This window comes from Ctenopharyngodon idella, chromosome 18 (assembly GCF_019924925.1).
Source record: "Ctenopharyngodon idella isolate HZGC_01 chromosome 18, HZGC01, whole genome shotgun sequence".
Classification (NCBI taxonomy): domain Eukaryota; kingdom Metazoa; phylum Chordata; class Actinopteri; order Cypriniformes; family Xenocyprididae; genus Ctenopharyngodon; species Ctenopharyngodon idella.
The window spans coordinates 16,835,749-16,860,007 of NC_067237.1; the positions used below are offsets into that span (position 1 = coordinate 16,835,749).

A 24,259-nucleotide genomic window follows, 5' to 3' on the forward strand; every position below is an offset into this window, starting at 1 on the left:
TAGCCACTAGTCAGTATGGATGGAAGATTAGTGGATGCAGATACATAATATGTAATGTCTGTTGACAAACAATATAAAAACAGACAAAACATATAGGGCTAAATATATAACATTTTAAAAAAATTGCTACAGCAGCGGGGAAGATGAACATGCATGTGTTATTTTATTTTTAATTTGTGTTAGAGATTCTGGATAAAATGAGAATCTAGATTTTTTTTTTTGTTCCTTTTTTGTTGTTGTTTCCTTCAAATAGAAATCATGATTCTCCCATGATTCTGAATAGACAACTAAACAAAATTGCATATAATTATTTACTAGAGGACAAAATATTAATTGCTGCAGTCTATTTAATAAATAATTAATTTAATAAAATGGGTTTGAATGAATGATTTAATGACTTACTCATAACTACTTCACTTGTTTCATTACTGGATGAATCGATGTTTTTGAACAAATCTTTTGAATGAATCATTCAATGTCAAATACATTTTAACAGTCACTTGTCGCCTCCTAGTGCAGTAATGATGTAATCGATAGAACCGTTATTTAAAGCACCAAGTTAGTTTTCAAATGTGATTTGATCTGTTTGAATCAAGATCGCGATCTGTAGACACATTGATGTGGACGTGTCGGCATTAAAGCATTTCAGTGGGCTTAAACAGATCGCCCTTTACAGAAGATTTAGTTCAAAAACAACTGACAGTTGTGACCTAAATATAATTTTCAGTTATAATAATTAATCCTAAAATTCAACATTAGTAGGCTGACTTACTTTTCACCATCAGTCGTGCGCGCACTCAGAGGATCCTCCAGTTCTTGGCTAATTTTCAGTCAGACAGTGAAATTCATTCACTGGAGAGTCGCTCTGAACGGATCATTGAATCAGTGATTTGTTGACTCGAGAACAGCCCAATTCACGAATGAATTGTTGATGTGATTTGTGAACCGATTTAACAGGATGATTGAAAAGAATCAGTTCATGCATGAATCCGACACCCCTTTTACGTCTCTAAGCATGTAACGATTTCTTCATTTTAAAATAATGAGTAACGATATGTTTTATGAAATGTAGTGGAGTAAAAAGTACGATCTTATGCTTTGGAATGTAGTGAAGTAAAAGTAAAAGTTGCTCAAAAATACTCCAGTAAAGTACAGATACTTGAAAAGTGTACTTAAGTACAGTAACGAAGTAAAAATACTTCGTTACTGTCCACCGCTGGTTCTGATTACAAAAGTCATTTAGTTGAGGGCGTTGAGGGTCCTATCAGACTCTTTTGTATTAATCAAAGTGGGACAAAAGAATGTCTGTTGTGAAGCTCGGGTGCCATCACGTCTGTTGTTCACTACATTGACAACAGACCAATTAATTGCTGAAAATACTGCTGCCATGACAGGAAGCATATTTGCTCATCAGGTGTGCATTAATTTTTTTTTTAAATTTGTATGTGTTTTTATTTTAATAAATTCTTATCAAAACAGCTGCTGAAATTGCCCTGCTTTTCATAGATGTTAAAATTAAATTAAGGTAAAAAAACAGATGTATTTGCATAGATTTTAGATGATTTTTTAATTTGGACAAGTATAATGTGGCCTACAAATATTATTATTATTATTATTATTATAGAATGATTTAAATACTCGTATAGTTTAAAAAAAAAAAAATTGGTTTATTTGGTTTATATTTATTTCCAATTAGTAATTTTAGTTCTGAAACTTATTTCAGCAATTTGCCAAGGCAATATTTCTAATTGTCATTTAAAGTTTTTTTTTTTTTTTTTTTTTTAGAATAGTTCTAGATTTAGTTAACAATAATAACTCTTGTAGCAGAGTTATTATTGTTAACTGTACAATAAGTACCTGTAACTGCTTCATAGCCTTGCAGTTATAGACCCCTAGTTAGAACCTCTGTCAGCCAATGAGAAACAAGCATTCATGAGTGCCATTATAAATTCTTACAGTTCCGTAATTCTAAACAGTCTGAGACTGTTGATTTCATTTGTGTACTGCAGTATCTCATTGTGACCACTAGATGACACTGTTTCACCTGAAGATTGTGGCTGTTGACATCATGCAGACAGATGCTCCTCATTGCCTCTGTGTTAACAGCTGGAGTTTCCCACAAACGAGTTCCCAGAGACACGTGTGACCTCACTTGTGCTCACGTCAGCATCCAGCTGCTCCAGAGTCTTTCCAAAAGGAGTTTCCCATAGTATATTAATCACGATATAATGTTTCATATTGTTCAGTATCGATAATTATTGAAAAAAATTGAATACATTTTTTTTCCCAAAAAAGAACAGTAGTAAAAAAAGTAACCAATGCATTTTTAATTAAGACAAACAACAAATAATTTTAAATAAAAATTAAAATGTAAACAAATCTTTCTTATATTTTATTATATTTTATTAAATAAAAAAACAAAACCTGGCCGCTTCTGCTAGAAATCTTATAATGGGCAGTGATTGGATCTTCCATCAGGACAATGATCCAAAACAAGCATCAAAACCAACACAAAAATGTGTCACTGAGCACAAAAATGAAGCTTCTGCCATGGCCAGTCCTAGTCCCCTGACCTGATCCCTAAAGAAAATGAGTGGAGTGAACTGAAGAGAAGAAGCTCCGACATGGAGCTGGAATCTGAAGGATCTGGAGAGATTCTGCATGAAGGAATGGTCTCTGATCTCTTGTCAGGTGTTCTCCAAACTCATCAGGCATTATAGGTGAAGACTCAGAGCTGTTATCTTGGCAAAAGGAGGTTGCAAAAAATATTGAATAGAAGGGTGCCAATAATTGTGGCCAATGTGTTTTGGAGAAAAACATTTATTTCATAATGTGATTTTTTTTTTTTTTTTTTTTTTTTTTTTTCCCACTTTCAATTCTTTTCCTTCAATAAAAGGTTCATTTTTTGAATTATGAATTTTATGAATTAAAGATCAAAAGGATAATCAATGCAGATTTATTTTTATAGTCATCTTTGATCATATTTACCAAGGGTGCCAATAATTCTGACCACCACTGTACTTTAAGAAAGTTTAGATTATAACCTGAGAAGTGCCCATAGTTTCACAACTTCTGAGATACATGATAGGAGGTCAGTCATGTGTAGTAACTTATCTTTGGCATACTGTATAAAGAAACTTTGTACTTGACACTCGTTCTTTTAATACCACTACTAGACGATCTGAGTAATGATAGTGGCTCTATAGCCAAAATAAACAGCATGGGTTCAGGCTTGCCGTGTGCCTCCTAGACAAACAAATATTGTGGGCAGCATATTGGTGTCTACAACTGCCTTTGGTTTATGATGAAGCAGGCGAGCCTAGGAAATGAATGAGCAAAATCTAAAATTGCCTAATAAATAAATGATTAGACAATTTTGAGGATAATTTTTGATAGAACTTGACGGGAAATCAGTCTGGTCCTACCACTCTGCATGAATTTAATTCCTTTAGTTTCTTGTAATCGTAAAGGTTCATGCAGATTTCTCTTTTAAACTTTGGGAGAGTTTTCATTAGCCAGGAATGTCCCCCTGTGGTGAAAATCAAGTTTTTAATGTTGTTTATATGTCTATGTGGTGTTTTTAATATGCTTTAAGACAAACCATGTGCAAATTCATAAGTCAAGTTGTTGTACTGAGTATCAAAGATATTAGTAAGTTTTACTCACTACTTGACTACATTTTTGAACAAGTAAATGTACTTTTAACTCCAATACATCTGTGATGAGTAATGCAATTTCACCTTACATTTTGCACCTAACTTTTTCTGCAGAAGTTTGTTTCTGCTGTAAAGCAGCAATATCGCCGTCTAAGGGCATTGAAGGTACTATATCTTGTGTGTTTTGCCTTTACTCACCCAAACTTGTCAGCAAGGCTACTTTACATGAATACAAGTGCATTAGCAGGTAGTTGCTGAATCACAGGTGTTTGATTTATGAGATGAGGTCATGACTGCAGCCGGTGATGAGGCTGAAAACAAAATATCAAGTGCAAGTAGACGCATGCGTGTGGTGCTGACACAGGAGCCGGCGTTCAGACGTAAACACGGAAGTGCTGCACTTTGTTTACAACTTCATCAGTGTAGGACACTGACATGGAAGAGAAGAAATTGTTGAATAAAGTCATTATTTTTGTTTGTTTTTTTGCACACAAAAAATATTCTCATTGCTTCATAACATTAAAGTTGAACCACTGTAGTCATGTTGACTATTTTAATGATGTTTTTACTACTTCTCTGGACCTTGAACGTGGTAATTTCGTTGCTCTCTATGGAGTATAAAAAACCTCTTGGATTTCATCAAAAATATCTTAAATTGTGTTCCGAAGATGAACTAAGGTCTTGTGGGTGTGGAACGATATGAGGGTGAGTAATTAATGACAGAAGTGTCTATATATATATATATATCCAGAAATATCCAGGGTGCGAGCCTTCCTGCTTCTCATTATGAATCAGAGGATCAGGTCTGCGTGAAAAGAGAGCTGCCAGACGATCATTTCCCCAGGGCGTCATGAAAAACACTCCCTGCATCACAATGTGTATACTATCCACCCTAAATAGTATTGAGTATTACTAATGTCACATAGCTTACTATTTAGGATGGATAGTGTGCACATTGAGATGCACACACTGTCTTTACAGCACATGGAGTGCGGTAATGCACCACCACACCAAACAGACGCGAATATAACCAGTTTAACTGTAATCACTTTGAATTAGTTCATAAATTTATCTCTTAATGAGAGCTCTGTAGTCTCACCAATAAATCACCAAGACCATTCAAATATTTTCATGACATTTAATTCGTAAAAAGACTTTGATTCCCAAACTGGTTCTTAGGCTCGGCTATCTATCACTGTTACTGGAATAACTTTTACCCGGCGGTGGTCATTCCGGAAGCCAAAAACCCAGAAGTGTGAAAAAGGCTAACTGCGTATTGGTGATCAATTTTCTGTATGGATGCAATAATTTTCTCCTGTGTTTGTTCCTTACTTTATTACGAGGGGCAGAGTATGGTATTATTCCCCCCATTACAACCTTAAACATCTCCCATAAAAATGGTGATATAGAGTCTGTTTTATTTGTTAGTAGAAATATGTTAATCATGCTAGATATGAATAAATCCGGTAACAAGGTAAATATTTTTTTTAACAAAGTTAATGTCATCCCAACTGGGTGTGTAAACACTGACCAAGACTACTGGTGTAATAAAAATATGACCTGATACAATAATGTACTGCCCTTGGGGATCTGAAATCATTCCAGAGGCAGTAAAGTGTTCTTTTGTGATTTGTTATCTCTGCGTCCGTACCCCTATGGTTAAAACTGGAGTGGTAGACCTGGCCAACTCAAGGTTTCCTAAGTCTCTTATGATTTTCAGTACGTGTTTCCTGTAGAAAGGCTATTTCTGTATTTAATCTCCTCAATCTCTCAATCTCTGTGTTTAGTATTGTCATATAATACATTCTAGATTTGTCCATTGAACAAAGATAACTGCAGCTAGCAACCATCTCTCGGCTCCCAATGATCGAAGTCCATATCCTTCTGAGTTTTTTTATTTTCCCCAGAGTACCCAACATAATGTAACCAGAAAAGCAAAGCAAAAAATATAAAATCAGGCATACAAATAAGTGGGCCACAAGCACTATTAACAGACATCGCATTAAAAAAAAAAAACTATAAATGCAAAACATAAATTCTGGGCCAATCAACGGTAAAGTTATTCATCATCAATACTATTGAATAGCCTGTTAAAGGTGCAGAAAGCGATTTTTGAGAAACGCTGTTGATATTTGAAATCACCAAAACAAACACGCCCTTACCCAAAAAGATATCTTGATAGCTCCGCCCCCAAATTCACAAACATGCTATGCAACACAGGCACCTCCCCCCTAATGAGTGGACACGCCCCTCACTGCTGATTGGCTACAAGTGTGTTTTGGTGCTCGGTCCGATCCACTTTCAACAGCTTTTCTCAGAAATCACTTACTGCACCTTTAATTAGCACAGATAAGTAAAGTGTGTTATATAATGTAGCAGACCTATCACCTTAAAGTTCACCCAAAAATGGAAATGATCACATGATTTACTGACTCTCAAGCCATCCTAGGTGTATATGACTATCTTCTTTCAGACGAACACAATCGGAGATATATTTAAAAAATATCCTTGCTCTTCCAAGCTTTATAATGGTAGTGAACGGCCTGTTTTGAAGCCCAAAATAAATGCATCCATCCATCATAAATATAATCCATATACGGCTCCAGGGAATTAATAAAGGCCTTCTGAAACGAAGCAATGGGTTTTTGTAAGAAAAATATCCATATTTAAACATTTGTAATCTAAAATAACTAGCTTCCAGCAGACAACCATACACATACTGTGCAAGTCGATGATGACACAGGATGTAGGAGTAGCGTAAGCTTAGACACCTCTCACGATTTAAACAAATATGGCTGTGCAACAAACTGAAGTTCCTCTTCTCTTATATCAAAATCCTCCAACATTTCTATTTAAAATTTCTTGTTTTAGACTTCTAATTTGGTCCTGGTGTTTTGTTTTGTTTTGCTCTCTCCTCTGTGCCTCCGCATTCGTCATTATGTTATGCATCAGGTCAGATTTCTGGCTGTCTGCCAGAAGCTAGTTTTATTTTTTAAATTTTTAAATATTTTAAATAAGGCCTTTATTAACCCTTTAAAACCAGATGTGTCGTCAGCGACACATCCAACCAAGCTGTATTCATGTTACCGTAACTCTTGAACTGTTTGCACTATCAAAATAATTCAAAGTGCTCCTGACAGTAGACAACATGCACGTTACGCCAATATACAGCTTATATACGGTAATTACAGAGTTTTCGATTACAAAACATTATTAAAAAACGGACAAAAACGTGGCGAAAACAGGGTATACAAGAGAGGAGGCGATTGAGTTTATTTTTGATGACACTTGGGAGGAGGCTGAGCGGGACTCTTCAGACCCAGAGTCTGCATATTCAGACGTTGAGGAGGCGTATGCTGCTGGTGTTGATCCAGACGTGGATTGGTAAGTGAAACTTGTCCTTTGTTTTCTAATTACGCTGTGAGAAATGTCAGTAAAATATACATAGATTCAGTGTTTCAGTTCAAAACACCACTGTTTCATGCATTTTAGAATGTGCTGTGCATTTGTTTGTGTGCATGCGTGCACATGTATGTGTGTGTTCATGTGTTGCATGCATGTGTTTGCGTTCATGTGTATGCATGCTTGCATGCCTGTGCTTTCATGTGTTTGCGTTCATGTGTTTGTATGCATGTGTGTGTTCATGTGTATTCATGCATGTGTGTTCCTGCTTGTGTGTATGCATGCATTCAAGTGTTTTCATGCCTGTGTGTGCATTCATGTGTTTGCATGCATGAATGTGTGATGTGTGCGTACATGCGTGATGTGTGCAAGCTTTATTTTTGTTATTTCATTGTTGTGTTGTTGTAATTATAGTTGCTGCTGTTTTTTTTTTACAATGTTGCTTTTACTAATGTATAGTTTCATAATGAAAATACATTTATTAATATATAGTGAGTTTGTAACACAAGGTTGTATTTTTTTCCAGTGTGGCTTCTGAAGAAGCAAATGGGCCATCCACATCCTCCACGACGACACCTCAGAGGGGCCGTGGGCGCAGCCGTGGATGCAGTTGTAGCCGTGGACGCAGTCGATGGGCAAAAACAGAGGGTCCCTGTTCCCAGGCCAACTGCAGTTCGGCAGTACAATAAGTACATGGGGGGAGTTGACACCTCTGACCAGATGCTAGGAACAAAGTGGGTGCACCGCAAAACACGGAAGTGGTACATGACCGTTTTCCAGCACTTCCTGGACATTGCAGTGACCAACAGCTTCATTTTACACAAAGAGTTGTGTGCCATCCATCAGAACAAGCCCATGACACAGCAAAACTTTCAGGAGCTGCTGGCTGCTCAGCTCACAGGCGTTCCCCTGGATGGCAGCCCCAAAGAGAGATGCGATCGTCTGCCTGTTCCTGTGAGTGGCATTCAGGACCCATCGAAGAAGGCCAGCATGGGTCGGCGTTATTGCGTACGATGTAAAAAGAGCACCCCATGGAAGTGCCAGGAGTGTGATGTGGGCCTATGCTTGCAAATTAGATAGGAACTGCTTCAGAGAGCATCACATTTGAGTGACTGGATTGAATTATCAAAAAACGCCTGGAGAACTGGGGTAAAAAAAGGCTCCTGAGTGAAAACTCTGCAACCCAGTGTAGGGCTGGGCGATATGGCTGAAAACTGTATCACGATATCAGTGTTTCATATCGGTCGATATCGATAATTATTGATAATTTTTTCTGACCCATTTAAAATAAGGACCAGGAGAAAAATATATTACATTTAAACATTTTTATTTTAAACTTAACCTTCTGATCATAATCCCCTCAGTTATTAAGACAGAAATGTCAACAACCATGGAAAACTCAAATAATTAAAATGTTGTGCGGTGTTGCAGCTACAGATGTTGTTGGTTGAATGCGGCTGTGCTCCAAAGGGTGAGCGCGGCTAAGGTGGTACATCAAGTTCGTGGTATTACCAGTCGTGGCGGGGACGACGGTCTTGCATAATTTGCAGACGACATTGGTCTGACTACGGTCAGACTTATAATATCCAAAAAACTGCCATACTGGCGAGCTGACATTTCCTCTTTTATTTACAATTTCCTCGCTCGCTGCGGCACTCATTTTCTGCTTATCAGTCGCCGGTTACTGAAGAGGAATCCAGCAGACCAGCACGAGACAACGATATGGCGCAACCAAACTTGATACTGTTACATGATTGGCTGTTAGCGTGTCACTCCCTACGTTGCTAGGTTACCAGAGAGCGAGTGCCTTTGTTAATGCAACCAAACTTGCTTCGCAACCTCTGTTTTCTTCCGACGAAGAATAAAAAAAATATCGAACGTTTTATCGAACACATTTTTTATTGATATCGATCACGTGTCTATCGCGATACATATCGTTATCGTTTTATCGCCCAGCCCTAACCCAGTGTCACAAAAAAGACTTGTATATATGTATTATAGTTCATTTTTGAAGTTTGAAGTGTTCGATTCTTTCGTCCATGAGTTTTCAGATTTTTTCTAAATAAAAAGCAGTAAAATTTATTCCCGTTTTTAAGTTTTTTTTTTCTATTTAAATTCTATTTTTAAACTATAATTTTATAGTCAAAAAAACAAAATATGTGAAAACGACCTATTTTAGCTTCAGGTTCTAAAGGGTTAACCCCCTGGAGCCGTATGGATTATTTTTTTTATGATGGATGGATGCATTTATTTTGGGCTTCAAAACACGCCCCCCATTCACTACCATTATAAAGCTTGGAAGAGCCAGGATATTTTTAAATATATGTCCGATTGTGTTCATCTAAAAGAAAATAGTCATATACACCTAGGATGGCTTGATGATGAGTAAATCATAATTTTCATTTTTGGGTGAACTAACCCTTTAAACCCCTGGTTTCACAGACAAGGTTTAAGCCTAGTCCCAGACTAAAATGCATCTTTGAGCTGAAAGCAACTTGCATTGGCATATCTTAAAATATGCCAATGTCATTGTTTTGTCTCAAGATGCACACCAGTAATGTTTTTTTTTCTAAGGCACGTTCATAAAAGACACTTAAATGCCCTAATAAGGCCTAATCCTGGCTTAATCTAAGCCCTGTCTGTGAAACTGGGTCAAACTGTTTTAAACCAAATGCAGGATCAATTATATACTTAATGAATAATGAAAATAGGGCACTGCAATTGTCAAAGCAGAAGAAAGCACCCTAAAACAAAAAAGTGCACTTAAATGGTGTGCTGAAACTGTGAAAATGTCTTAATCCTACCTAGTAGTCAACATGTCTCTTCTGTAATTCACAACATTGCTGCCAAAATATCAAGAGTTATTCACATGTAGCAATCCGCTGATCGTAAAACTGCTGAGCTTCATCAAGCGTATTGAAGAGCAATGTTTCATCCTCAACGAACTCAAACAGTAGTCGCGCGATGAAGCAGCTGGAATCGTACATCCTTCTGCAACTGTTTCACGTATTTAAAAGAGGCATGCTTTCAGGCGAGATCGGCGGAGGTGTCTGCATAGGGGAGTAGAGCTCTTCTATTTTGTCTCATGTTGTCTGGCCCAGCTTAGCCCTTTTCCTTCTGGAATTTATGAAAAACAACCAGTGGGCGAGGAGGACCAACTTCCTGCAGTTTTGTAAGTTTTAAGCTTTCCCTGCACACATCATCGTGACCAACTAGCTAGCTATACTGGCGCTCGTACTGGTGGCATTTACTGCTTTGTTGTTACTCATCTTGCTGTATTAATGAGACTGTAATTAAGCACCACTTTAACACTTACAAAATTATTTAGATTTCAGCAGCTCTGCCGACACGCCTCTTAACTTTACAACAAAACTTTAGACTGCAGCAGAAGCGTATTAGATTTATTCTTTATAAACATATGAATGAAATGCTTGCTAAAAGTGTCCAAAAAAAAAAAAAAATAGGTTACAGATTTACTGTAAATTAAGGTAAAGATGTTTTCTAAGCTACTGTAGCTGCTTTTCATATAGCTTGGTTAGTTACATACATAAGGGTTGTATTGGCCTGATGCCTGTTTCTGTTTCTCCATCCCTCCACCCTTTTTTCTCTCTGTGATTTTTAGAAGTCCTTTCTTGAGGAGACAGTAAGGCGTGAGTGTGAAGAAAGGGAACAGCTGACAGCTGCGCTCACACTAGCCAAAGAACAGCTGAAACACGCCACCCAAAAACCACAGGACACTCACACACACACCCGACTCTCCAGATCTAAAGAAATGAACTCAGACCTCCCCATCCCCAGACTCAATCCCAGCCTTTCCCATCCTCAGACACGTAACTACGACACCTCATCCACTCAGAGCAGCAGACAGGGTTTGTCTGAGTGGCATCCTACTAGCGTGGGTAGAAGTACGGCATCTTGGCATGGATCATCGCGGCTGGCACCCACCCTACCGAAAATTAGCAAAGACAGAGTCACTTCAGTGAACGACTTGTGCAAAAGCATCGTCACGGTGAGAAGCAGACAGAACAAACTCTGATTCTCCCTAGAAAGATCTCTAGATTGTGTGCTCAGTATACTTCTAGGTGTCACGTCTGTTCATGTTTTGATGTTTTTTATTTTGTGTATTGTCATAATTATGGTTCCTGTCTAGTGTCATGTGACTTGTGTGACACATGTGGTCATCTCGAGACTAAGGTAATTACGAACTCAGCGTTTAGCCGTCATGTTTGCATTGTGCCTGGTCTAGCTGCTGTTGGTGAGTTCTGTTCAGGTCAAGTTCTGTTTACTTTGCGTTTGTTTGATATTTCAATAAACTGCATTTGGGTTATCATCTCAACTCAACTCAATGTCACAGATTAGCGTGGTCCAGATTTTGATTGGCAGTCTTTTAGAACAGTGTTTCTCAACCGGTGGGTCATGGCAGGGCCGTAACCACCATAGACTTTGAGGGGGACTAGTCCCCCCAAATAGTTAAAAATGGCCAAATTGTCCCCCCAAATTTGATATTCTTGATGCTGTTGCTGCACTACATTATGCACTGAATGACAGAATTGACAAAGTTTTAAAAGTTAAATTTTTGGCTGGTCTGCCTCAGCACTCAAAATGATTGAGATGGCCAATCACATCAAAGAAGGCGTTCACAGAAGACGAGCGCGAATTCCAATGCTACACTTAGTTTTAGCAGTGAAAGAGTGTGTGGTAAAATTTAAGTAGCTAAATGTTTAATATTTGACGACTGTTTTACAATAGTAATGTTCAGCAACCGATAGTAATACCCAGTGATACAAACTACTCAACTTTTTTATTAAAGTTCAGTTTTGAATTGAAAATATGCTATTTTTTTACATGATTCATGTAGTTCATAACTGCATGTGATGAGACAAGAAACGTTTTGCATGTTTTACATATTGGACATACAAGTAAGAGTAAATTTGTGTGTATTTCAAAATAAAATATTAAATTGATTACTTCATAACTACAATAGGCCTGGAACTTTTACCGTTCTTGTGTCTTTTTTCCCTTAAATCCCTTTTATTCCTTTAATTATTTAATTCCTTATAAAAAAAAACAATAACCCCCCTGGCAAAAAATTAAAAAATGTCCTTTCCACTGTTCAAAACATGGTTACAGCCTTGAGTCATGGAGTGTGTAAAGAAACAACAACAACAAAAACGTAATTGTAAATGTTTTACTGATGCAAGACTTTTATTTTGAAAGTCGTGTGTGAAAGCTGTTCTGTCCTCTGTAAAATGTGCTGTGCACAAGCAAACGTCAAATGTTTGGGTTGTACAACTTTATAAAAAAATCCCAACGTCTGAATCAAAAGTGGGTTTTCTTTCTCATTCCTAACACAATATGACGACAGCACTACAATTCAACCTGAAACCTTGCCTTCTTTCGTTGCGTACGCCTTTGGGTGGGAATTATGCTAATATTTCACATAATGACATGGACGTTTGCTTCGTAACTTTGCAGATCGTATACATGCATGGATATGGATACATAACATGCTAAAGGAAAAGTAAAACATAAAAAAGCATTATACGACCCCTTTAAGGAAATTTAGGAAGTGCACCTCTTGGCACATTCACTGAATGTGTTTTAGAATGTTTGCCTGTGTTTGTTATAGATTGCTGCAGTCGTAGCAAGGGTAAACACTGAAGTCCTCAGCCAGCTTGGACTGGTTCAAAGCACGTACGCACGGATTCTCATACATATTTGAGCCGCCCAAACACAAGTAATGTGCTGCACCACCCTTTTGAAGGCTCTTTTTCCACACTCAAACATTCCTTTGAAATGAAACTCATGAACACTTGCCCACATCCTCCTACACGGATACAGACACACACACTCCTGTTCCTCTTCCTGGAGCAATTCCCTTCTGCTTTTATCTTATGTGAATGACTTTTATCTGTTTCTTCCAATGCCTTTCCCTTTGTTCTATGCCTGTTTCCGTTTTATCTCTGAAAAATGACTTAGTGAGAGTATGTGTGTGGTTTCCTCACTTCCTCAAACTGAAAAGTGGCCCAACTTGAAAGATTTGTACTGCCCTTTTCTTTTCTTTAACTTTGACTTTTTATTCATCAAAGCAGCACAATTGTTTGATTATGAGAAATGTCAGCATTTTAGAATGATTTCTGAAGGATCATGTGACACTGAAGACTGGAGTAATGATGCTGAAAATTCAGCTTTGATCACTGGATATAAATTACATTTTAAAATATATTCAAACAGAAAACAGTTATTTTAACTTGTAATATTTCACAATATTACTGTTTTAGGGGCCGCGTTCACATATCTCGTCTTTTGCGTGCTCGAATTCATTATTTCAAATGTAGGTGCACGGCAGGCGCGCTCATAATGGAAGCGACGCGGTCGTGATGCTCATGCGGTGCGTTTTCCAGGCGCATCGAGATGAAAAATTCTCAACAAGCGCACCACAGGTCATGTGACGAGAACCAACTGATCAGCTTCAGCCTTTCCGTAACAAAACATCAAAAGCTCAGCCGAACAGCTGATCATAGCTGTACAGGGTGGTTTTTATATCTCATCTCCATAAATATATCTAGTAGTAAAGCTAAAGAAATCAATCAATCCTTTGCTGAAACCTCCTCATGGTGGAGAGCGCAGTTCATAGCAACGACAGGTGCCACGGCAGCGCAAGTGCATTGGAAAGAAGAACAAAGTGGCACGGCTGCGCTTTCCACGCATTTTTAGACGCGATATGTGAACGGCCCCTTACTGTATTTTTATCAAAATAAATGCAGCCTTGATGAGCAGAAGAGACTTCTTTCAAAAACATTAAACTTTAAACAGAACAAATATTTGGTACAGTAATACATTCTTATTACATTGAATTATTATCAACACTTTCTGTATTTGTCACAGTCACCAGTTCCAGCACTACGTTTCCCAGCATCCCTTCTGTCCTGCACCTGCACGTCATCATCATCATCACCCGCAACTGAAGTCACTCGTCATCATTATCACTCATCTGGACTTCCTTTATAAACAGTCACCTTCCTCACCATTGTTGTCCGTTATCTTACGTTGTTAGTGTGTGTAACCCTTGTTCCTGTATGTTCCATTGGATTGCCTAGTAAAGTCTGACTCTTGACCTTACATTCCTCGCCGTGTGTGTTCCTACACAGCTGTAACAGAATAACGAACCGCCCTTATGGATGAATGGGCCAAATTCATCGCTGTGGCTCAGGAGAGCCATGATTTTTTGTCTTTCACTTCCATATTTCTTCACCTTGCCATCAACAGCCAGCTGGAGGATGATGACTTAAAGAAACTATTCCAGATCGGGGCGAACTACCACGGACCCTGCAATCTTCCTGATACCACCGGCTTGAACTGGAGGGAAGCCCTGCTAAAGTGCTTGGAGATCCAGAACCCCGCCGAACCCAGTTCCCAACCAGAGACTCACCGCAGATGGAGACGACGACCCCGCCGTGACGTCAGAGCCCGTGCAAGGAGGAGCGACCGAGTCTGACATCACCCCGGAGCCTGAGGTAATTCCATCTGAGGAGAGGTTCGAGTCGGGGGTCCCATCCAGCGTCGAGAGAGTAAGTGTCGGAGACGACGAGCAGGTCAGAAGCCCCGCCCACCCGCCCGTCACTAAGAGTGAGTTTCCCAACAACAATTCTACTCCCCAGCTTTCTGAAGACTCTATACTGGACTCATTAATCCCTACCAGCCTCCCTCTCCCACATCCCCTCCTGGAAATGTTGATCGAATCTCCATCTCAGCCTTCTTCCCTGACCCCAACCATGTCTGCTGTCTTGCCAGAGCTATCCCCCATCAGTCCCGCTACAACACCATCACCTCCTCTCAGTGACGTGGTTACATAGCGGGACATTTGTGAGCCATCTCCTTCTGGGCTTAAGGATCCCGTGGCTTCGCCTCCAGCATCTGTCCTCGTCTCTCCTCCTCGACCCGTCGCCCTGACTCCTTCACCTGCGCTCCTCCCTCCCTCGTCGTCGTCATCGGCTTCGTGGAGCTGCCTCGGACCGTCGGCTTCACCAGGGTCGGACGTCACATCGCCTACGCAACGGACTTGCAGTCCGTCCGTTGCTCTCCGGCCCTCCACCCCTACTGCTCCAGCTAGCTCCACCCTCACTCAGGCTCCGCCGCCGCCCTCGGTCGCTCCAGCTACACCTCAGCCCTCAGGATCCCTGCATCCTCCTCGGATGGTCGTCGCTGTGGCTCCGTCGCGGTCGCCTGGGTCATCGGCATCAAACCGCTCCATCTGCCTTCCATCTGCGCCGTGGGTTCCTCTTCCATCGCCGCGGCCGCTTTCGTTCGTCCCCAAGGTGGCGCTGAGATCTTTACCACCATGGCTCCTCCCTTCAGCGTCGCTGCCGATGTCCATCATCCTGGTTGGGGACTGGGCCTTCATCCGGCTCATCCTCCAGCTTCACCGCCCTCCTCCTGAACCCCCTCCGGCCCTCCCCTTTGGATATTCCTCTTCGGCGCGAGGACGCGCCTTGCCGGAGGGGGGAAGTACTGTCACAGTCACCAGATCCAGCACTACGTTTCCCAGCATCCCTTCTGTCCTGCACCTGCACGTCACTCATCATCATTATCACTCATCTGGACTTCCTTTATAAACAGTCACCTTCCTCACCATTGTCCGTTATCTTACGTTGTTAGTGTGTGTAACCCTTGTTCCTGTATGTTCCATTGGATTGCCTAGTAAAGTCTGACTCTTGACCTTACATTCCTCGCCGTGTGTGTTCCTACACCGCTAGACCGTAACAGTACTGGATTGCATTCAGTCATTCCTTTTTTGTTTGTGTGAAGTAGCTGATAGCTGTTGGGTGTGTATAGCTTACATCAGTCTTATTTTTGGACATGATTTTTTTTCCCGAACCCGGCCATCATAAGTTCGAGTTCACATGGCCTCTTCCAAATAAACTCTTGAACTTTGAACCAGAGACTTTTACTCTTCCCTTACAAAAATTAATTGTATTCAAGTGTGCTATTAGTATACTTCTTTTAAACCAAAAAATAAGAAAGTATACTTTCAGTCTACTTTTTATGTGCTTCTCAGAAATATGCATAAAATTACACTTAAGTATACTTCACTGATAGTATGTACTGATAGAAAAATCTAAGCATATTTGTCTAACATTGATAGTATACTTAATACATAAAGTATACTTAAAAATATACTTGAGATATACTTAATAAAATGAATCTGAAGTATTCTTATTTTTTGTAAGGGATGGCTGAGCCTGGTGGCCTGCGTGTGATCCTCCTCCACACTTCCTGCTAATCCAACCACTTAACCTTTTCCTCGTCCTGAAGTGAGGGGAAGTCTTTAAATAAGTGCCAACCAAAGTAAATCACACAAACACAATGCACAAACGCAGAAGACGTTGTGTTTTGTTTTAATATCCGTCTCATAACACGTAAGTCATGAAGCCCAGGAAAATACATTTTTGTATGCTTTCATCATCTCATCAATCATTGTGTGGAATGAGAGGGGGGCGGACAGTGACTTATGTTATCTATACACGTGCATACTGAAATACAGAATGTTCTGACACTGTTTTTTGACATACAGTAAAGCAGCAGGAAACACCTTCAACTTCAGGAAGGTTAGAAGGCAGTGTTAAATGTGAGAGAAAAGAGTTCATTGGGTGGGTGGACCTCTGTGTTGATATTCAAAATAAATGGGTTTCTTATGCCTGTTTTTGAGTCATAGATTATAAAAAAAAAAGGCAATGGTGACTATTTCTTGTGATTGCAACTTTACAACAACAACCTAGCAATGTGTCTTTATATCTCACAATTGCGACTTTGTCTATCTCACATTTGTGAATTATCTCATAAATGTGACTAAATTTCAATTTTGGCTTTATCTCATAATTATCACTCCAAATGTCACAATAGCAACATTGTTTCTCACAGTTTTACTTTATTTCTTTTTTTTTATCTTTGTCTCACAAAGCTGGTCTAGTGAAATCATTACAGTTACTCTTTAACAAACCTCTCAGTATGGCATTTAGAGTTTAACTTAGTTTAACATAATCAGCCTTTTACATTTTAATTCCCTAACAGCCTTAGTGTGACAAGAACCGAGAAAAGTATTTTACTAAGCATACTTGAACATACTTATTTGAAAGTGAACATATTTCCAAATTGTTCAAAATAATATGAAAATAAGTACAAACTTCCATTTCAACATATTAGCTCACACGATGGATATACAGAGTACTCATCTGTGAAATTTAAACAACAAAGTTTGCGACTCAGGGATCCAAATCATTTACAAATGCTCCCATATTTTGTGAACAATATGGATTAGACATGTAAGGTATTCCAGTGGTATCAGTTCCATTAACACTTCTTGCCATTCGTTCACAGAAGGGGGTTTATCAGTGATCCCAATACAAAAGAAAGTTTTTCCGTGCTAAAGTCATAAGGCCATGGTCTTGAAGCGCATGGCGCAGGTGCACTTAGGGCATGTCTGAATCCACTTTTGCTAGTTTAATGATGGAAAAAACGGTCTGTGTGCCAGGCGCATGGTCCAAAAGGGTTGTACCTAGTCTTTTAATGAGTCATGGGTGTGTTTTGGGCATAACATACAGTAAACCAATCAGAGTGCCATCTCCCATTCCCTTTAAAAGCCAGGTGTGCTTGCACCATGGTGGATTCGCTATTTACATGGCGGAATAAAGACACCCTCAACCTGACGAGTCAGTTTAAATACATGTGTGCATTGCACGATTGGTCAAATAATTAGCCAATTTCATTCGCCATTACTGCAAATAGGTAATTCTGATACATGCAATGACTATCCATTATGGGCATTTTTATCTTAAAGGGGTGGTTGATTATGATTTCACTTTTTTAACTTTAGTTAGTGTGTAATGTTGCTGTTGAGCATAAACAACGTCTGCAAAGTTACGACGCTCAAAGTTCAATGCAAAGGGAGATATTTTCTTTTAAAGAATTCTCTGCTTAAGGACTACAACAAATGGCTGGTAGAGACTACAACGAGCTACTTCCCGGGCTGGTGACATCACTAACCCTAAAATTTACATAAACCCTGCCCCCAGAACACGCAACAAAGAGGGTGAGGCCATGTTACTGCAATACAGTACGTAATACAAATGCAATAGCATGCCATAAAAGCAAGATGACAAAATGACAAGTTATAACCGTAATTAAACTAAACTATACCTGTTCTATCTTCATGCAGCATATTCTCTGGCTCTGCAGGCATCTTACAACAGTTCCCACATGAGCGATTTATAGATTATCATAACAGAATATGCTAATCAATGACTTTAAGATAGTTAACTCCACATCAGCTACATAAATTCATCAACTAACCGTTCAGAAACGTCCTGTTGCATTCAAAATGTCACTTCTTCTTTAGTCTCTCTCATTGGCAGACTCTGTTTTGAAAATAAAAGGCGTGAGGTAACCTTAATCAGAGCTTCTAAGTGCTAACACGAGCTCCTGAAACTCCGCCTCCTTTTGAGAGCAGAAGCTCGTTTGCATTTAAAGGGACACACACACAAACGGAGCGTTCTTGCTCACCTTCAAAAAGTGACAAATTTAACATGCTATAATAAATGATCTGTGGGGTTTTTTGAGCTGAAACACTCTGGGGACATCATAGACTTATTTTACAAATTATAAAAGTGGCATTATACCACCCCTTTAATGAACACATTAATAATCTTTTATATTGTAATCCTTTTAATTTTAATATTTGGCATGTTTGTGTGCTGCTGCGCATCCCTGTGTGTGTAACAAGCAGAGTGTACGTGCGTTGTGTACCCACCGATAGGTGCATATTACTAACACGCCCTTTAAATAACAAAAAAAAAATACTGCGCAGTCGTTTTAAATTGCCTCAAAATAGCAACACGCCAACAATGTGCTTGAACCTCGTTTTCAAACCAGCACGCCGATGGGCGAACAGATGGGAATGAGTGCATTTGCTATTTAAACAACGTGGGTGCTGGACGTGAAAATGATAACTGCGTCGGGCAGAAACTAGCGAAAAATACTTGCGTCGCGCCTGGCGTCGCATTGGTTGTGTGATAGGACCCATAATATTGAAAATCTTCTATTAGCCACAGAAGTTAAATTATCGCTAGGCATGAATTTGACTGATGAAATGGACAGATATTTTCCCATTGAAGTAACTTTAATGCACAAAATCACTTACTTAGTTTTTTCCCCAGTGTTTTAACTAAACTCAGCAAAAAAAAAAAAAACATTCTCTTACATTTAACTGCTTTTATCTCTAGCAAATTTTGTAACATGTAAATATTTGTATGAGCATAAAAAGATTCAACAACAGAGACAAAAACTAATGAACAGAAATTGAATAATGATTCCCTGAATAAAGGAGTGTCGATATGAAAAGTAACAGTCAGAATCTGCTTCTGTCTCCCTGTAGCGCTGTCTTAGGTGTCTTACATTACGCACATTGCAGTTTATTGCTCTGTTCACATCTGCAGTCCTCATGCCTCCTGCGGCAGGACTATGACATGTTCAGTAGGTGATCAGGGACCCTGGACATCTTTCTCCTGGTGTTTTTCAGAGTAGGTAGAAGGGTCTTTTTAATGTCCTAAGTTATTTTAACTGTGACCTTAATTATCTATCACCTGTAAAGTGTCTTAAAGGTAGGGTAGGCAATTTCAGAGAAGCTAGCAATAGCAAGCTAGCTTTGAAAGTCATTTTAGAGCTAGTAATGGAGGCTTGAGCCATTGATAGCAGACTAATGCAGTTATTAGAGAGAGAGAGAGAGAGAGAGAAATTAAGCATGTGTGAATTACCTGAATCTGTGCGTCTCTCAACAGTGTTTGGCAGCAGCGTCTCTACTTATAGGAAAACTGTAAGTAAATCTGCTCCAAGAACAGCACTGTTATTACCTCACTAGTGAGAAATGTCATGTAGCTTTTAAGTTGTGTTACGATCTCCCCTCTTTAAGTCTAGGGCAGTGGTCGCCAAAACTGGCCCGCCAGCAATAATATCTGGCCCGCGCCTGCAGCCAGATTATTTTGATAGCGGCTGGTTCTGAAATAGATCTGTCATGACAGCAACAGTTACTCACAATCACTTCGTCTTTAGTGATTTTGCCTTCAAAATAAAAGTACAAGAACCTTTTATGTTTTATTTTGAGATGAATTGAGAGCTTTTAATTTTAAAAGTTCTGAAAGACATTCAAAAGAGTCTGTGGATCGCTAGACACACTTCTAAAATAGCCGTCATGAAATGTGTGGTATAAAAAAACTAACAGTGAACCATTGAAATGTTTACTTATAACGCGGGGCCTCAGCACCAACACTTGAACATTAACAAAGCAAATTCAGCTTCCTTTTTATCAAAAAGATTGACAAGACAATCAGCAAAAAAAAAATCTTGATTATGGATGCAGAACAGCCTCAGTTCTCCAGGTTTTTATGCGATTTCTCTCATGTGTCTTTATCGCATTAATTGATAAGAAGGTCGACTCGCATGTGTAGGTGGAAGGGAACATTGTCAGCACATAAAATGCAAGTGTTTTGATTGTGCTGTACTCTTCTGAGCATGCCACCCAAAAGGCACTCACAGACTCCGCACTTCTGAGCGCATCAATGACGAGGGAAGTTGTTTGGAAATTAACTCCTTCTGAAATGCTGCCTCGTCCAACAAGGGGATCGTTTTTTTCGCCAGGGAGGAGAAGTCTCCTGGTCGGACTGTGAGAGGGTCACACACAAAAGCAATACTATTCTTTGGGATAGAGTAGTCCTCAAACCTAGAAGTGAAGTTGGCCTGTAGCTGCTTGAAGAAGTCCACCATCAGCTCTGTCACTTGTCCCAGGGCCTGTGTTTTTAGTGTACTGAAATGTAGCAGCCGGCCAGTTGATATATCTGACTCCAACAACTCCAGCTTCCTCGTGAATGATTCCAGTTTTTCAACCATGTCCACTAGGGATTTGCTTCTCCCCTGTAGCTGCAGATTAAGCTGGTTTAGGTGGCCAAATGTATCTGCTAAAAATGCAACATTAGACATGAATTTTTCATCTTCCAAGAGGGCAAGGTGATCAGCTGCTGCCCTAATCTTGCTTAATTTAAGGAACGCCTTGACCTCATCCAGAAGCGCACAGAAGCTGCCCAACGTGTTTCCGTTGCTTAACCAGCGCAAGTCATCGTGAGTGGCCTCTTCTGACTCAGCCATAAGTTGTCAGAAAAGACGATGCTGTGTGCACTTTATCCATAACTTCCTTTAGCTCACCGCTGAGCCTGGTGCAAAGGACACTCTGGTGGATGAGGCAGTGCAGTCAATGTATTTGGCGGGCGATCTCTTTCACTCTGCTTATCAGACCTCTGTGCTTTCCCACCATAGCAGGAGCCCCATCTGTCACGATTAGGTTAACCTTCTCAAATGACAATGAATGCAGCCTAAACAACTCTTCTACTTTCATAAATACAATGTGCTCAGTTGTGTGCCCTTCTAATGGAATAAGAGAAAGCAGCTCTTCCCTGAACTCCTACATCAAAGTATCTAACATAGACGCACATCAGGGCTACATCTGTGTTGTCAGTGCTCTCATCAATGGCTAGGGAAAAGTAGTTGGCCTGAATGAGAACACTTATCATAACTTCCTGCACAGCATCTGACAGCAGATCTGTGCACCGGATAGCAGACCACACAGATAGGTGTAACTGTCAGTGAATGGACGGTTGTGTCGTGCGAGCACCCAAGACGCTTTTAGGAATGCACTTGTCACTTTCTGTTGATCTGTGAGGCTCTGCACTAGGATCCTGCTGCTGTGTGCATACCTTGCTGTCAGTGCTTCAATTTTGCGATTTTGTGCCTCTGTTTGGAGCAGAAAGGCCATGCTTTGTCTCGTGGTGCCATCTAATATTATATTCTTTGCAAACAGCGACAACTTCGTTGCAGATAAGACTTGTTTTGCATTCGCAAAACTAGGTAGGATGAACGCATAGTTGTCTTTCCATTCTTCTTTGTATGCCCATTTTCTCTTTAGACTCTTTGATTGTGCCATTTTCTCTCACCAGCTAGCTTAAATGTTAACATCACTCTGCACTCTACGTAATAGCGTACCTCCAGCATGCAAACAATTTAAAAAAATGCAGTTTAATATGTGAGGATGCCAAGGAATAATTCTGAGTGTAAAAGTAAGCTACGTCAAATAATTATTACAGTAAGTTAGGCTCCATTGTGTAACAAGCAAATTAAAATGATACACATTTATTATTCACAATGTGGGATTACAGATTTAAGAATCTGTTTAAGATCTGCTGATCCTACATCCTGACATAACATCACATGAAATACTATGGTGAAGTACATTGTATTTAGCATTTTAAGGTAAAAAGGATGACTTTCTAGCTCTGCCTTTGTCTCTATGATAATGTGAAGGTATGGGCTATACTGTCAGACTGATTGGATTAGCACCTATGAATTTGAATGACACTGTTATGTTGATTAGATCAGGGCTGGGGAAATGCCGGTAACGGGCTGATTCCTGCACTGCATTTGCATGCTTTGTTTAGATTGTCTCCACCTCTACTCTATGTATCCCTCCCTCTTGAATGTATATAAACTACAATGTACCCTGCCTTAGTGGACCTGGATGACTACAGCGACGCACAGCGCGTTTCTCAATAAAGAGTAACTTCTGCTTGAAAGATATCCCAATGTCTCCTGGTCTCTGCTTCGACGAGGAAAAAGTTTCCTACAGTTTTGGTGCCGTGACCCGGATAGAGCTTCTCACCTCAATCCTGATTGAAACTTCAAGCACAACAAAGATCTGATCCAAAAGAAGATCCAAGCTGAATTTTCCTGTACACCCAAGGGTTGGTGAGTGATACTCTATCCAAAAGAACCATTAAGACCAGTACCAAGTTGTTATCCTCTGCGCCGTCAGAGAAGAGTTAACAGACAGCTGTAGGGTTTGGTTAACTAAGTTACCCTCTAAAAATGTTCTTTTAGAGATGAAGTTTATCCTCTGTTTAATCAGGGAAGATTAGCATTATGTGCTAATATTGGTATCCTTTGCTCAGGCAGGGAAGATTGGCATCACGTGCTAATATTGGTTTATCCTCTGTAAAGTTAGGGAAGTTTTATCCTCTGCTTTATAAGGGAAGGTTGTTTATCCTCTGTTTAATCAGGGAAGGTGGTGTGTTAACAGAATAGTCATTCTCTACTTTGCTAGAGAAGAAGGTTCATCCTCTGTTAATTCAGGGAAGGTTACAACTGTTACAGTGTGTAAGCAAGTTGGTTCTACTCTGCTCACCAGAGAAGGTTGAATATATTACGATGTGTATTAACTAGGTTAACCTCTGCTCTGTCAGGGAAGTGTTGAAGTGTATTGTTGTGCCAGAAAGACATTACAAAATGTTAAGAACGCTAGACTAATTCCAACAACTGAGAAAGGTGGACTAGCTACCCCTTTATGGACAGATAGTGAGTTCAAATCATTGTTAGGAAAGCACATGGACTCAATAGTGACTGAGTCAGTCAGATTGGATTTGACAAAGAAATTTGGGATTCATCCAGAAAAAGTTTGGTCTATTGAAGAATGCAAAAAGGTACTTGGTGCTTGTATTCGGAAGAAAAATATGAAGGGCATTATCTGCTGCCACAGAGAATTTACTCTATCCATTGCACAAGAACAAATCCAACGTATTGCTAAGTTAGAAGAGCAGAACAAACAGTTGCACACTCGAGTGTCTCGTCTCACGCAGAAGTTGGGCCTTAACAAAGCCTCAACCAAATGTGACTCAAAAGACCAACAGTCAGATGAAAGCTATCCTGACTTAGAGTCTTTCTGTAGACTAGAGGGCAATAGCAATACTGGATTCATGGATAAAGATGTAAATGCAGTTCAAGTGTGTGGAGCGAGACAAAAGGCTCAGAGTAGGGTAAAAGGTGTTGACACAGTTACATCTGTAACCCCCATACTCCAGTTACAAGCAGTCAGTACCGCTCTAGGTCCTGAAGACATAGAAAGACTTGTTGAGAGTTTGCCATCAGTGCACAGAAATTTTTCTAAGTTTAGGACAGAGTTGTCCAGGAAAATGAAGCTCTATGATATGTCCCTAACTGAAGTCACCCAGCTAATGTCACAAATCCTGAAAGAGTCAGAATTCAGTGATTTTGAAAGTGCTGTAAATAATTCTGAGTTTCAGCATTCCAGCAAAGGTGAATTGAGAGAA

At 39.7% G+C, this 24,259-nt stretch overlaps 1 protein-coding gene across 2 annotated transcripts in view; it reads left to right on the forward strand.

Annotated features, from left to right (window-relative positions):
* Positions 1 to 24,259, forward strand: part of lekr1 (leucine, glutamate and lysine rich 1) — a 208,141-nt gene that overhangs the window by 116,899 nt on the left and 66,983 nt on the right. The window contains exon 13 of one of the 2 annotated variants that reach the window (XM_051870470.1): positions 10,681 to 11,388. The exons of the other annotated variant lie outside the window; for it this stretch is intronic. Within the exon in view, the coding sequence (XP_051726430.1) occupies positions 10,681 to 11,094 (414 nt within the window). The 3' untranslated portion in view covers positions 11,095 to 11,388. Of the gene's footprint in view, positions 1 to 10,680; positions 11,389 to 24,259 lie in introns of those variants that run through there. 2 annotated transcript variants of the gene reach the window in all.